At 42.1% G+C, this 15,170-nt stretch overlaps 1 protein-coding gene and 1 long non-coding RNA gene across 2 annotated transcripts; one reads left to right on the plus strand and one right to left on the minus strand.

Moving 5' to 3' along the window:
- Window positions 1-10,183: 10,183 nt before the first annotated feature.
- LOC122409297 (uncharacterized) lies at window positions 10,184-11,038 on the minus strand. The gene is made up of 3 exons (XR_006260646.1): window positions 10,672-11,038; window positions 10,472-10,579; window positions 10,184-10,383 (listed from the first exon to the last, which is right to left on the minus strand). It is a non-coding gene; the product is annotated as an uncharacterized lncRNA (long non-coding RNA).
- Window positions 11,039-12,607: 1,569 nt separating this feature from the next.
- Window positions 12,608-14,680, plus strand: LOC122409358 (protein kinase C-like). Its single transcript, XM_043416847.1, has 3 exons — window positions 12,608-12,668; window positions 13,208-13,486; window positions 14,462-14,680. The coding sequence occupies exons 1-3, from the start codon at window positions 12,665-12,667 to the stop codon at window positions 14,617-14,619; spliced, it is 441 nt and encodes a 146-aa protein (XP_043272782.1). The 5' UTR covers window positions 12,608-12,664; the 3' UTR covers window positions 14,620-14,680.
- Window positions 14,681-15,170: the final 490 nt, after the last annotated feature.

Below are 15,170 nucleotides of genomic sequence, written 5' to 3' on the forward strand. Positions count from 1 at the left end.
AGTTCTTATTCCGAAATGAATTCGTTCGCTGGAAGAATAAGTGGGAAGTAAAATTTGCCATCATGGAATATAAACTGGAGAGTTATTTTGGAAGCTTGAACATATATATTATGTATAATTTTTTTCATTTATCGATGCACAATAATATCCCTTGTATATTGCGGAACAATTTGATTACGTATTTTATTAAATTAGTGCAATTAAGTAAAAATTACTTGAATATAATTCTCTCAATTCCCTCTGCATGAATACTTGTGATCCATCAGTTCTAGACAAGCCCTGATTTTTATTTGGATAAACAATTTAAACGGAAAGTCATGGGCCGGACAAGTACTTTTATTTAAACATAATTTGTATCGATCCAATCGACGTTGAATTTTGTGAAAAATACCAGAGGATCCTGAAAGTCTGAGAAGAATCGATTTTCTTATAAGTCTCTGCCACCATAGAGTAAGAAATGACTAGATTGCATGTGATTCTTTTGGATTTGAAAGCTTCTTAGAACAATTCAATAATGTCAAAATTTGGAGTTACTAATAAAATACTTGTCCACCGATTGATATCATAAATTTTAGTGCTGCACGTAATTCAAATGGTAACTTTTTTCAATTCATTAGAAAATACTTGGCCTCGAATTGATATAATAAATTTTAATGTTGCACGTAAATTAGATGGAATTTTTTTCAATTGATTTAGCTGTTCGAATCAAATAAGAAGAATGAGGCATCGGTTTCCAAAATGATTTCAAGGGCGATTTTTCGGTTTATTATTTTTTACTTGTTATTTGATTCTTTTGACACTTTAAAAAATAGATGCAGATTAGTTTTTTTTTAATATAACGTTTTTTCAAGATTTGTAAAATTTTTTTAGAATTGTTCTGTATTTTTTTTTATGAAATAATTTTTTTTACAATTAAAAAAAAATTTTGTTTAAAGTTTTTTTTATGGGTGGTTCCATTATTCCATGCACACAGTATTCAGGCGAAGATAGCCTGCTTTAAGCACTCTAATTTGTTCAAAGTAAACGTACCGGTCCACCTCGACACTCAATGAAGAGCACCACGATGGGATATTAGTTGGACCGCCCCGTGAAGAGCTAAGCCCACCGGTAGGACGTCTCACGGCATGCTAGTTAAACACCGCGAGCGGTGAACCAACATCGTGACACACAGATTCAACTACGAGCTTTTTAACCGCAACAACTTTAATATACGCTATTGGAGCTGGAATTACCGCGGCTGCTGGCACCAGACTTGCCCTCCAATGGATCCTCGTTAAAGGATTTAAAGTGTACTCATTCCGATTACGGGGCCTCGGATGAGTCCCGTATCGTTATTTTTCGTCACTACCTCCCCGTGCCGGGAGTGGGTAATTTGCGCGCCTGCTGCCTTCCTTGGATGTGGTAGCCGTTTCTCAGGCTCCCTCTCCGGAATCAAACCCTGATTCCCCGTTACCCGTTACAACCATGGTAGGCGCAGAACCTACCATCGACAGTTGATAAGGCAGACATTTGAAAGATGCGTCGCCGGTACAAGACCGTGCGATCAGCACAAAGTTATTCAGAGTCACCAAGATAAACGGTGGACAGGCGAGCCCGCCACCGATTGGTTTTGATCTAATAAAAGCGTTCCTCCCATCTCTGGTCGGAACTCTGGTTTGCATGTATTAGCTCTACTATTACCACAGTTATCCAAGCAAATGTGGGTACGATCTAAGGAACCATAACTGATTTAATGAGCCATTCGCGGTTTCACCTTAATACGGCATGTACTGAGACAGGCATGGCTTAATCTTTGAGACAAGCATATGACTACTGGCAGGATCAACCAGGGAGCTTCGTGTAACGTATACAAATACGCCCATGAGCTCGGAGAGAGCTCTCGTAGAGTGCGATCCGCCGCATTAACAGCGAATCACGACCCTTTACTTTTCTTAAGACAAAATCAATCATGAAAATGCTAACCCGCATTCGGCTACGTTTCAAACACTCTCAACTTTTAGATACTCGACGCTAGGAATATTCATTCACAAAGCGACTCGAAGTGCCTCGGAAAAAACTTTGTTTCCCCCGTCAGAGACACTATCGTATGAAACATACGTTTCTCGTTGTGTGTTCTCGCCCGGTAACGGGTGAGTCGATGCTCGGTAAAATTTGCGTTCACGAAGAACGCGTATTTTTCGTTTAAAACCGCCTATGGCGTCGACCACGTAAAGGGCCATTCGGTCATAGACACCGACCCGTGGTCATGCTGCGTTGGGCGAATTTCTCGAAATGTTTTTCACTCCGAACGAGAGAAAACAAAAAAATTTAATAGCATCCAGTATAAGGCATGGAGAAATGTTTACGAAAACATACCCATAGTACAAAACTCATTGACTTTGTACTCGTCGTCGTCGACGACGACGACGACGACCTTTTACTCTCTGATACTAGTACGAGGGCGCCGTAACTTGGCCTGCAGCCGAGCGGTCTTAAGCATGGCGGTAAAGGGGGAAAAACTCGAAGCTCCACTCTTGACGAGCAGGGAGGATGAGTTAACAAAGTTCTTCGGACAGTTTGACAATTTTTAATCTACGTTTTGTCAATATGAACAATGTAATAATTCAACAATATCGAAATGAAGAACTTGAAATCAATATACATGGGGAAGACAAATAGAAATAGATTTGTAATGATTATGCTCGCTTCTGTCCGCGTTTGACGAAGCACGACGAATGGGTACAAAAATATACATTAGCCGAGCTGTTGGAGTTATGGAAGATAATATTCTGAGAAATTGAAACATTTTTTCGTCGGTCGTGCGACGCCCGCACGGGGCGTCCACCGACCGAGGATTTCTCGTTTCCCCGTTAGACCCTACGAGACGAGTTTCGCTACGTCTCCCGACGACGTTCGTTCCCTCGATGGCGTGCGTCAAGGAAAATGCGCGGTTACGTGCCCAGGTACCTTGAAATTGGGCGAAATTTTTCGACCGAGAGATTTTACGTAGCTCGCTCATGCTTGCGTTGACGATATCTAAAGGAAATTATGGTTCTTCGTCGTCGGAGATAGGGACATACGTCTACCTGTTGTATTTAACGTGCCGTCTCCGCCTGTCGGCTTACGACACGGCACCCAAGTGCGAGGGGTCCGGATACGCCGTATCAGCGCGCCACACGTGGCTCCCAATTTTCCTTTCGGGGGCTAGCCCGAGCAGACACCTTGGTAAGGCGGGGAGTACTTTCTAGGACCTCCCTACGGCCTAAGGAGGGACCGCTCCCGAGCTGATTTTTAGCGCAACTCACACGCTCGCTACCAACTGCCCCCACGAGGCCAAACCCATCTGACCGGGCGGTGACGGCCGGAGCCATCACCGGGGCTCCCGGTCCCCATGGTCCCAATCTTGCATGTCATTGGTCGGACACTCGCAGGCCATAACATGACCTACTTCCACATTAGGCTTCTAGCCAGCCAGGCGGTGGCAACGCCAGCTCGGGTACGCGGGTGCGCCGGACCCGAAAGGACCGGGTCACGAAGACGCCTGGATCCTCCCCTGCGTCACCCGCACGCACAACACCAAAACCCAAACACATCACCTGGGTCCTGCAGCTCCGAGAAGGATGGGCAGACAGACCTCCCGGCTGCAGGACCACTCAACACCACACATGCACCACACACGCCCATCTCCGTCGTTCGTTCGTCGGCACAGGACCGGGCGGCACTTTCACGGGTCTTGCTTGCCAGTGGGCGGTTGGGTGCCGCAACCGCCCAAGGCAAGAGACTCACATTTACTCGTGCCGCCGCTGAGTCAGCGCCGACGACCCGACACAACCACACACTTCCTCTCACTTGCCATCCGGCCGCGTTCAACCTCGCTGGCTCCCAAGGTGCCCCCAGGTTTCCCCAGGGGACCTTATCCACCCAGAGAGCCAGCGTCAACCCGCACACGCCCACTTTCGTGGACGGCGAGCATGCGTTCAAAAAAGAAACACACAGTCTCCTCGTGTAAGTGGAGCTCCCTCCACGACCATGATGCTAGGCATCGGACGAGTCACGGTCGAGGGCGCTCTCGCGTATCCTCTCCCACATGTCTAGAATACCCACGGACCCGCTGCTTTGCTCTGTGGTCGGCGGCCCGCAAAGGTCGTAGACGACCCCGCGGGTTTTAAGGGTGGGTGCCATGTGGTCTACACCACCCACCTGTCGGAGATAGGGACAGTGGGAATTTCGTTAATCCAAATGTTACGCACACGTGGTCGATCCGGTGGGATTGGACTCAAGATTCGAGCGAGTATCCAAGCCCGCCGTTTACCCGTTCGACCGCAACACGCGTCAAGAGCGCCGAGTACGCTCACAAGATACGCAACTTTCGAGATATTCGGACGATCCCAAATTCGCCTTTCTCCCGATAGCCTACGTAGACGAAGCATCGCGGTTTTGTGCCCAGGGACTCTGTAATTGTGCTGACTTTTTTTCGTCGGTCGTGCGACGCCCGCACGGGGCGTCCACCGACCGAGGATTTCTCGTTTCCCCGTTAGACCCTACGAGACGAGTTTCGCTACGTCTCCCGACGACGTTCGTTCCCTCGATGGCGTGCGTCGAGGAAAATGCGCAGTTACGTGCCCAGGTACCTTGAAATTGGGCGAAATTTTTCGTCGGTCGTGCGACGCCCGCACCGGGCGTCCACCGACCGAGAGATTTTACGTAGCTCGCTCATGCTTGCGTTGACGATATCTAAAGGAAATTATGGTTCTTCGTCGTCGGAGATAGGGACATACGTCTACCTGTTGTATTTAACGTGCTGTCTCCGCCTGTCGGCTTACGACACGGCACCCAAGTGCGAGGGGTCCGGATACGCCGTATCAGCGCGCCACACGTGGCTCCCAATTTTCTTTTCGGGGGCTAGCCCGAGCAGACACCTTGGTAAGGCGGGGAGTACTTTCTAGGACCTCCCTACGGCCTAAGGAGGGACCGCTCCCGAGCTGATTTTTAGCGCAACTCACACGCTCGCTGCCAACTGCCCCCACGAGGCCAAACCCATCTGACCGGGCAACGACGACCGAAGTCGCCGAAGGGGCTTCCCGGTCCCCATGGTCCCAATCTTGCATGTCATTGGTCAGACACTCGCAGGCCATAGCATGACCTACTTCCACTTTAGGCTCCTAGCCAGCCAGGCGGTGGCAACGCCAGCTCGGGTGCGCGGGAGCGCCAAGCCCGAAAGGACCGGGTCACGAAGACGCCTGGATCCTCCCCTGCGAAACCCGCTTATCAACAATCCGTTCACCGACAGATCCTGCAGCTCAGAGTAGGGACAGGCAGACACACCTATCGAGCTGTACAGGACCTCCGCACACCTTCACCTCACTTTCGTGAGGATAGACAAGTCTACTCGTGTTGGTGGAGCTCCCTCCACGACCATGATGCTATGCATCGGACGAGTCACGGTCGAGGGCGCTCAGCGCTAACCCCCTCCCACATATCGACGAATGAACGCGAGCCCGCTACTTTGCTTTGCAGCTGACCCGACACTGTTCGCAAAGGTCGTAGACGACCCCGCGAGCTTTAAGGGTGAGTGCCATGTGGTCTACACCACCCACCCGTATCGGAGATAGGGACAGTGGGAATTTCGTTAATCCAAATGTTACGCACACGTGGACGATCCGGTGGGATTGGACTCAAGATTCGAGCGAGTATCCAAGCCCGCCGTTTACCCGTTCGACCGCAACACGCGTCAAGAGCGCCGAGTACACTCACAAGATACGCAACTTTCGAGATATTCGGACGATCCCAAATTCGCCTTTCTCCCGATAGCCTACGTAGACGAAGCATCGCGGTTTTGTGCCCAGGGACTCTGTAATTGTGCTGACTTTTTTTCGTCGGTCGTGCGACGCCCGCACGGGGCGTCCACCGACCGAGGATTTCTCGTTTCCCCGTTAGACCCTACGAGACGAGTTTCGCTACGTCTCCCGACGACGTTCGTTCCCTCGATAGCGTGCGTCGAGGAAAATGCGCGGTTACGTGCCCAGGTACCTTGAAATTGGGCGAAATTTTTCGTCGGTCGTGCGACGCCCGCACCGGGCGTCCACCGTCCGAGAGATTTTACGTAGCTCGCTCATGCTTGCGTTGACGATATCTAAAGGAAATTATGGTTCTTCGTCGTCGGAGATAGGGACACTAATCACCTTTTTGTATTTAACGTGCCGTCTCCGCCTGTCGGCTTACGACACGGCACCCAAGTGCGAGGGGTCCGGATACGCCGTATCAGCGCGCCACACGTGGCTCCCAATTTTCCTTTCGGGGGCTAGCCTGAGCAGACACCTTGGTAAGGCGGGGAGTACTTTCTAGGACCTCCCTACGGCCTAAGGAGGGACCGCTCCCGAGCTGATTTTTAGCGCAACTCACACGCTCGCTACCAACTGCCCCCACGAGGCCAAACCCATCTGACCGGGCAACGACGACCGAAGTCGCCGAAGGGGCTTCCCGGTCCCCATGGTCCCAATCTTGCATGTCATTGGTCAGACACTCGCAGGCCATAGCATGACCTACTTCCACTTTAGGCTCCTAGCCAGCCAGGCGGTGGCAACGCCAGCTCGGGTGCGCGGGAGCGCCAAGCCCGAAAGGACCCGGTCACGAAGACGCCTGGATCGTCCCCTGCGAAACCCGCTTATCAACACATCGTTCACCGACAGATCCTGCAGCTCAGAGTAGGGACGGGCAGACACACCTATCGAGCTGAACAGGACCTCCGCACACCTTCACCTCACTTTCGTGAGGATAGACAAGTCTACTCGTGTTGGTGGAGCTCCCTCCACGACCATGATGCTATGCATCGGACGAGTCACGGTCGAGGGCGCTCAGCGCTAACCCCCTCCCACATATCGACGAATGAACGCGAGCCCGCTACTTTGCTTTGCAGCTGACCCGACACTGTTCGCAAAGGTCGTAGACGACCCCGCGAGCTTTAAGGGTGAGTGCCATGTGGTCTACACCACCCACCCGTATCGGAGATAGGGAGAGTGGGAATTTCGTTAATCCAAATGTTACGCACACGTGGTCGATCCGGTGGGATTGGACTCAAGATTCGAGCGAGTATCCAAGCCCGCCGTTTACCCGTTCGACCGCAACACGCGTCAAGAGCGCCGAGTACACTCACAAGATACGCAACTTTCGAGATATTCGGACGATCCCAAATTCGCCTTTCTCCCGATAGCCTACGTAGACGAAGCATCGCGGTTTTGTGCCCAGGGACTCTGTAATTGTGCTGACTTTTTTTTCGTCGGTCGTGCGACGCCCGCACGGGGCGTCCACCGACCGAGGATCTAGAGTCGCGGCAGCGACTCTGAGACAAGTACATTTATAACAACAACATGACATGACGAGTTGCTGCCAGAGACTCTTTACCGGAGCGATAGCGTTTCCAATTGTTTTCGAAAATTTTCAAAATTTGTTTCTTCAATAATTAATTAACTATAGTATTCCAGAGAATATTATAAGTTGACGTATTTTTTATTTTTTTTTGTCTTTCTTTTGCGACCTCTTCGAGCTCTGTAGCTTAACGCATTGAAGAGATATTAATTATTTATTTTTTAATAGCATCAAAAAATAGGTCGGATTTTCGCACACATTTTTGATGTTTATTTGTTTTTTATTTAGTTACAAATCTGGTGCCATAATACATTTTATATACCTATATATTTTTTTCTGGTGCCATAATACATTTTATATACCTATGTATATTTCCGTGAATAACGTATGGTGTGTTGTTTATATATGAATGTCAGTGAGGTTATAAAGATCGCGACGAATGTGACAGCTCACCGATACTGTCTCAATTTCTGTGAAAAGAAATAGACAAGCAGGACAATGTTTTTTTTTCGGTAGTTTAGTGAAAGTGGCGAAAAAAAAGTGAAGAAGAGGAAAAGAAAATTGTAAAGACAGAGGAATTCAAGAGTGTTGTGTAATGGTTATCAACAACGTTACAGGAGACTGTCAGGTAGTGTACAAGACCGAAAAAAAAAATTGGTTCCAAAGCCTCTTATGATACTTTTCGTATCGATGGTAAAACGAAATAAAATATTTTGATTAAGGATTTTTTCTTCGACAATGTGTACTCCGGATTTAAAAAAAAAAAAATAATCCATGTCTCTGCATATTTCTTTGCCACGGCAATAATTCATAAGCTCTCTCCGAAATTGTTCAGACTCAGAAATTGTCAGCAATTTAGAGAAAAGCTTCATCTAGTTAAGGATTTGACGCATTAACCTGTAAAAAAATGAAGATGGAGAATGCTCACAGGTTACAGAGGCAATGTTTCTGATTTCAATTAAGTAAGTGAAAACATGTTCATCATTAATTTGTTTGATTTAAAGAGAACTCTCAAAAGGCTGATAATTATTCAATAGAATCAATTAGAAATGTCATTTGTTAAAAGATTGTCTGGTAAATGTTTTTCCAATAGAACAGTAATTTAATGTTTTTGATTGCAGAATCTTGTCATGATATCTCCAGTACCGATGAAATGTAGAAGAGGCTTTTTGCCGCTTCATTAATTCTTATTTAACATTCATGGTACACGATCAAGTTAGAGCAATGCCAGGCATGGTCTTTGGCATCAATAGTTACGCTTGGTGGTTTACCTGGAAGATTATTGATTCATCACATTCAAATTTTAGAGACTTTGTCGCAACAATTCAAGCCCATAGAAATGATTCTTTTTCCTCAAGTTGATCTACGACACTGAAATTTTGGGGTTTGGTTCGTAGAGTCTTGTCTCGCTGTTCAGTTGGAAGGGACTCAAAAATTTGTCTGGTTAAAAAAGCCAAACAGACCAGCAAAGATTTTGTCCGAAAGAAATAAAGGTAACTCATTATTTTTTAATCATTACCTTCTAATCGGAATATAAAATTAACATTACCTTCTAATAAATCATCCTAAATCGGAATATAAAACACTAGACCGATAAACTCATTCAGCGTTATGTTTAATACTCAGTATATTCAATATCAGTATAATTAGTAGAAACGATTTGAATAAAAATTCTACAGTCAATTGATTTTTGTTCATTCAAGCTTCAATTCGATTTTTTGACATTGGTAGATTACAGTGGAAACGTGCACAATTTTCTGCTAACTTTTCTGAACTCAAACCGACACGGAGTGATTTTCTACGATCACAATGTTGATATGAACGTTGCATTCAAGTCTGTCGCTTTTAAAATCTTTTGGTTTAATGACAATTTTTATTTTTTGATAGAATATGAATTAGTCGATGATGAAAATTATTGTAATTTTGGATTTGAAAGACTAGTTTCTTCAAAATTCTCGATAGCCATATTTTTTCTTAAATATTTATAATTTCATATTTTTGCAGCTTTGTTTCTCGAAATCATTGAATTGATTAAAAATCCCAAAAGCAGTATTGTTGCTGACTAGAAGTTACTGACTCGTGGCTTGGTTAGCGTTCGTGTCATTTTCGAAAAATACGGGCATCAGTTGTTTCAACAACTACACGAGCTCGTTGAACTATTTACAAAGTAAATTTTTTAGGTCTGTTCTGACTCGTCAAGATTTGGAGGAGAATTTTATGGGGACGTTGATGGATTGCTTGATACGTTGGAGAAAAGCGCTGAATTTGCAGCCACATTACAGATTATTCAAAAGTGCTTGCTATTGGCAAAGCAAATCTGAGGAAATCAATGGCGCTGAAGTTTTTGTTCCCTGCCGAATTTCCAATTCGTCACATTTCAAGCTGCAGCAATGATTCGTGAAATAAATAATTGATGAATTAAAAACGTTTTTTTTTTGTTCATTTCGTTGGACTCCAACGTTGCAAACTTCAGCATCGTGGAAATCATTTTTTTTTCGTTTTTGGTGGAATGCAAGTATATAAATTTTTGAATCCTTTCATAAAAAAGACTAAATTGATAATCTCGCAGAGTTTTCACTTTAATTCCAACAAAGTAAAACAATTCGAAATAAAATATGCCCGCGTGCGTGTGTATGTGTATGTGTGTGTTTGTAAATACCTAAAACAACTTAAATGTAATAAAATGATTTTTTTTTAAAACTGATTCTGCTTGAGTTTGATTTCATTGTTTCAATCGATCAATATCGTTATTTTGAAAGAAGATTGAGTGTTTTGGTCTCTGGAGTCCTATAGTTATTTAAGGACACAATCTCAATATTTAAGAATAAAAAACATGTTATTTATGGGTTTCAACTAATTTTACTCATTTTTTATTCTTTTTAAACCTTGAATGAGATCTACATGTTAGCTTTTTTCAATTATAGCGACGAGGAGTCGATAATTGTTTTAATAAGTATTGGAGTCGTTTTTGAGCATCTTCTTCGTTTTTTCGGCATTTTTTTCCTGCACGCTTCCATCGTGATGGTCTGACTTGCTCAACTGAAAAATAAGATACTATGAGTTAATTATATAATACAAGATCGTATATACTACTAATTATTAAATATATTTCAAGATATCGTATAACCTTGTTTGTTATCTACTTTGACTGACGAGGTTGATTTTTGGTCACCAATCCGTGATGAATCTTGTTGGTTTTGGTCACCATTCCATGATGGATTTTGTTTCTGGGCATCTGAAAAAAAGGAAGATTTTTCCTTTCTCTGTTATATACAGAAAGAAGAGATGCCGATACTTTCAAACGATGGTTTAAAATATAGTACTCACCCATTTACAGAGCAGTTTCGTATTGTTATTTTTTAAGAGCACACAACTATATTTATTCAATATTCAAATTTTATAGTCAAAAACACATGAAAATTTGAATTAAGCAGAAACGTATTTGTCGCACCCTAGTAACACCGCGCTCATCAGTTGCTGGTACGGTAATGAGTATTGCACAGTGGAGTACGGTCGACATCCTACGATAATGAGCGAATCTAATTACAAATTCGACATTCCAATGCAATCTACCTGTAATATTATCTTATCATTTCACATTGCATTGATGGCGGTGGGTATGAAGGTATAAACTCCATTGGTCTTCTATATTCAGGTTTAGGTTCACGATATCCCAAAAAAACAGCATGAATGCTGAGAGAAAAAATTGGAGACACGTACATTTATGTCACCTGGACAGTAATCTCAGTGAAACCCCTACGTGTTACTCATGTAGAGATCTTTGCACAATTGTCCTCATCAAATATTGATTAAACATAATGTATGAATAATTGTCCTATTATAATGTATGAATAATTGTCATAAAAAAATTAACCCTATAGAAACTATCAAAAAAAACCAATGCACGATGATTTTAGAAGAATCTCTCGGAACTTGCTTCAAATGAGCAATTACGATAAAAGTTATAAAAAAACTATTTCAAACGTAATGAATAAAATAAACTTGCTGAATCATGATAATGCATGAAAAACGTTTAGTTCGAAAGGAACAAAACGTTGTCAAATAATAAAAGTAAAAGTGACAAGTACATCGGATGACGAATGAAAAAAATTACAAACATAATGATATTATAAAAAAAATGAAGGACAAAGAAATTACAAATGAAAAAAAAATAAGTAGCAAAAAATTATGAACAAAACAATAATACAGAAGCATTCGGAAAATTACGAGCATGAACAAATTACCCGCCGATGAAAAATTACCGATTCAGATGCAAAGTTGTCAGAGTGAATTTTTGCTAAAATTAGAATCACAAAAACAGACAAAGAAAAAAATCACAAACGAAAAAAATGCAAAGAAAAAAATTACAAACGAAAAAAATTACAAACGGAATAAAATACAAACGAGAATAATTACAAACAAACAAAAAAATTAAAACGAAAAAAATTTATTCATTAGGTTTTGAACGATTCCCGAAATATTCTGATAAGATGATTGAGTTAGTAGGATTCACGTAATAATTTCGTGTAAACGTAGTCTCCAATCTTAAAAAATTCATGTACGTTTGAGGTCGTGTGTGAAATATTGGCGATCTACACTACCGATGGCGGCGCTCGTGTCCCTCGGAAAAATAGCGCTATTGGAGTGCAATTTTGACAGTTGTGCATGATTTAGCATTGGAAACATGGACCAGTCGTATTTAAAACTCCGACAAATTTATGAATACATACATTTTTGCTGATAACTGCTCCAAAAACCACTTAACGACATTAATATTATGTGACAGGTTGTCTGCTTTGCACTCCAACAGCAGTTCAAGAAAAATCCGCTAGGCGTTGCATGCTTAGTGTGGATCGCCAATTTGGAGCGCAAGTGTGACAGCGCTAGCGATTTTTGCACTTCTCTGTTTCCTCTCAAATAATTTATGCAAAAAGAAATTAACGACTTTCGTAATATTCATTCATTCATTCAAGAATTAACAGAATGATTTTCGAAATGGATCTAATTGACATTTCATTCAATGCGAGTTTTGTTTAATGTGAAATCGTTACCGACTGAACGTCTTCATGATATACTATCGCATGGTTGGTAAATATCTTGAAGATGGAGATCTCCGTAAATATATGGTTCATGGTCAACGCCACGCGCGGCAAGATACCGCAAAGCAAATGAAAATCAAAACGACGCGGTGACTACAACAATGGCTGTACAAGGGGACGACGTAAGTACTACACAATATACTCATTTTTCATTTCATAGTTATAAATAATAACGAAGGTGTTTTTTCTTTATGTTTTAGGTCATACTGGACGACATCGATATGGGTGAGTTTTTGATATTATTTTTTTTTAGTTGTTTTTTCCGTGATGTTCAGTGAGTATGAGCATGCCGCGTTTAACTTGGACGCTAACAACGTTAATAGCGTTATGTCCGCGTCAGCGTTCAAGTTAAACGCGTTCATACTCACTGAACATTACGGAAAAAACAGTTTGTTTTTTCCGTGATATTCAGTGAGTACGAGCACGTCTAACTTGGACGCTACAACAGCGTTACGTCCAAATTAAACGTGCTCATACTCACTGACTATTACAGAAAAAACAATCTACACAGTTTGTTTTTTTCGTGACGTTTAGTGAGTATGAGCATGTTTAACTTGGACGTACGCTGACAACGTTAACAGTGTTACATCCAAGTCAGTGTCCAAGTTAAACGTGTCACGGAACAAACAAACTGTGTTCCATAATTATTGGCGTGAAGCCAGAATGTAACTCAGTTTTGCTACGAAACTTTTCTAGCAGTAGACTATTAAAAAAGTTTTGTAGCAAAACTGAATTACAACCTTCTAACATCATTTTTGTTTCAGCGCTTCATGATTACAACCGAGACCAACGGGGACCAGGTGACATAATCCACAATGAGGCACAAATCGAGAGCGACTACCCACTGCCCCCAGGACAGCGGCCTCCTCCATCTCCACAGCCTGATGCTCTGGAAAATAGGCGACAGCTGCCCCCTGATCAGCCTCCGCCAAATAATCAGCGCCAGTGTGAGCCGATGGACCAGCGTGGTCAGAATAGGCGCCAGCGACAACCTACAGGTGGACAGCGACCGCCAGTGAATCGAGTTGGGCCACGCCGAGGAGGTGAATTTTAAAAATTACTTCTATTTTCTCTCTTTTTTATCTATCCCTTTTACTTTTGCTTCTTCTTTTTTTCCAAGATTGTGTGCTACATTTCCTCTTTCTGTTACTTTGACAATATGACATGCTTCATCCTTTCTTTCTTCAATTCTTGAAATCTTTCTTTCGCTGTAATCATTTTTCCTGCCTATTTCAAAATTCTGTGCTCGCGTTTCTCTTTTTCTTATCTTTCACTTTTTCTCTTTTTTATACTGATTTATTTCTCTGACTTCCTTCGTTCTCTTTTTTCAATATTTATAATCATGTGCTTCATTTCTTGATCTTTTCATTCTCTTTTTCAATTCATGTGCTCTATCTCCTCTTTCTCTCTCTCTCTCTCTTTATTAATAACCACGTTGTTCATATTTCTTTTTTCATTTCCTGGAATCTTGCTTTTTTAGCTTGAATCATTTTTCCTGCCTTTTTTTATGCTTGTTTTTCTTTATGTGCTCCCCTTTTTCTCTGCTTTTCTCTGTGCTTTTTTCCGCTTTTTTCATTGCTATTCGTTGAATTTAATCATTTTTCTTGCCCTTTGTTCATCATTTTATGTTTTCACCTTTTCTTTCTTTTTCTCTTTCTCTCTGTGCTCCTTTCGTTTTCATTTGTTCACAATTCTATTCTTGCTTTTTTCATTTCCATCTCCTCTTTCTCTTCCTTCATCTTTTCCTTTTGTATTTTTTTCATTTTTTCGATTCGTGTGCTTCACTTCCTTTTTCTATCTCTCTTCATCAATAATCGCTTTTTCATATTCTGAAATTTTTTTTTTCGCTTTATTTTTCTCGCCTTTTTTTCATCAATTTTATGCTTGCTTTTTTCTTGTGCTCCACATTTTCTCTCTTTTTCTTTTTCTCTGTTCTTCTTTCGTTTCTTTTTTCATTTGCATGCTATTTGTTTTTTCTGTTTAATAAGGATGTGCTTAATCTTTCTCTTTTTTTTTAGGTCGACAGCAGAGGTGGGCATACCACGAACGCGCACATCGCAATGCGATGGCCCGTTTAGTTGATACGTTGTATCAGATCTCTAATCCGTACCGCGGACGGCGCATTGGGCTCAGCCATTATGACCATGGGCCATTGACCGATAATGAAAAAAATTGATATCGATTAATAATAAAAATGAAAAAATTTCGAAAAGTTGATTAAAATTAAAAAAAATTCAAGAAGTTAATTATCAAAAATATAATGATGTTTTATGTTAAATATAAAAAATGTTTAAAAAGTTGAATATTTTAAATATTTATAATAAACAAAAAATTGTTTGATTTATTGTCGTTTTCCTGCTCATTTTTGCTATCCTCCTGCGTCGGTTATGATCCATTTTTATCCTGATTCTCTGTGCTATCGCTGGCAATCATTTTCTTAAACTTATAACTAAGTTTTTCACAATGTTTGACTATCGTGAAGAGTTATAAAATTGGACACACTTTTCCTTTTTTTAAATTGTATGTAATAAATTTGAGAAATTTACATTTTGACCAACATGCAGTGCTGCTGTATTGCCAGCATAGGGCAACAAAAAAAATTGATTAAAAAGAGAAAGAGAAATAGATTGGAAGTCACATTCTAGATGAATCCCGATCTCGGGACCCTCAAATTACAATCCTGCAACGCTGACCACTGCATTACGATGCTCATTTGCTATGGAATGT

Source organism: Venturia canescens, chromosome 4 (assembly GCF_019457755.1).
Source record: "Venturia canescens isolate UGA chromosome 4, ASM1945775v1, whole genome shotgun sequence".
Classification (NCBI taxonomy): domain Eukaryota; kingdom Metazoa; phylum Arthropoda; class Insecta; order Hymenoptera; family Ichneumonidae; genus Venturia; species Venturia canescens.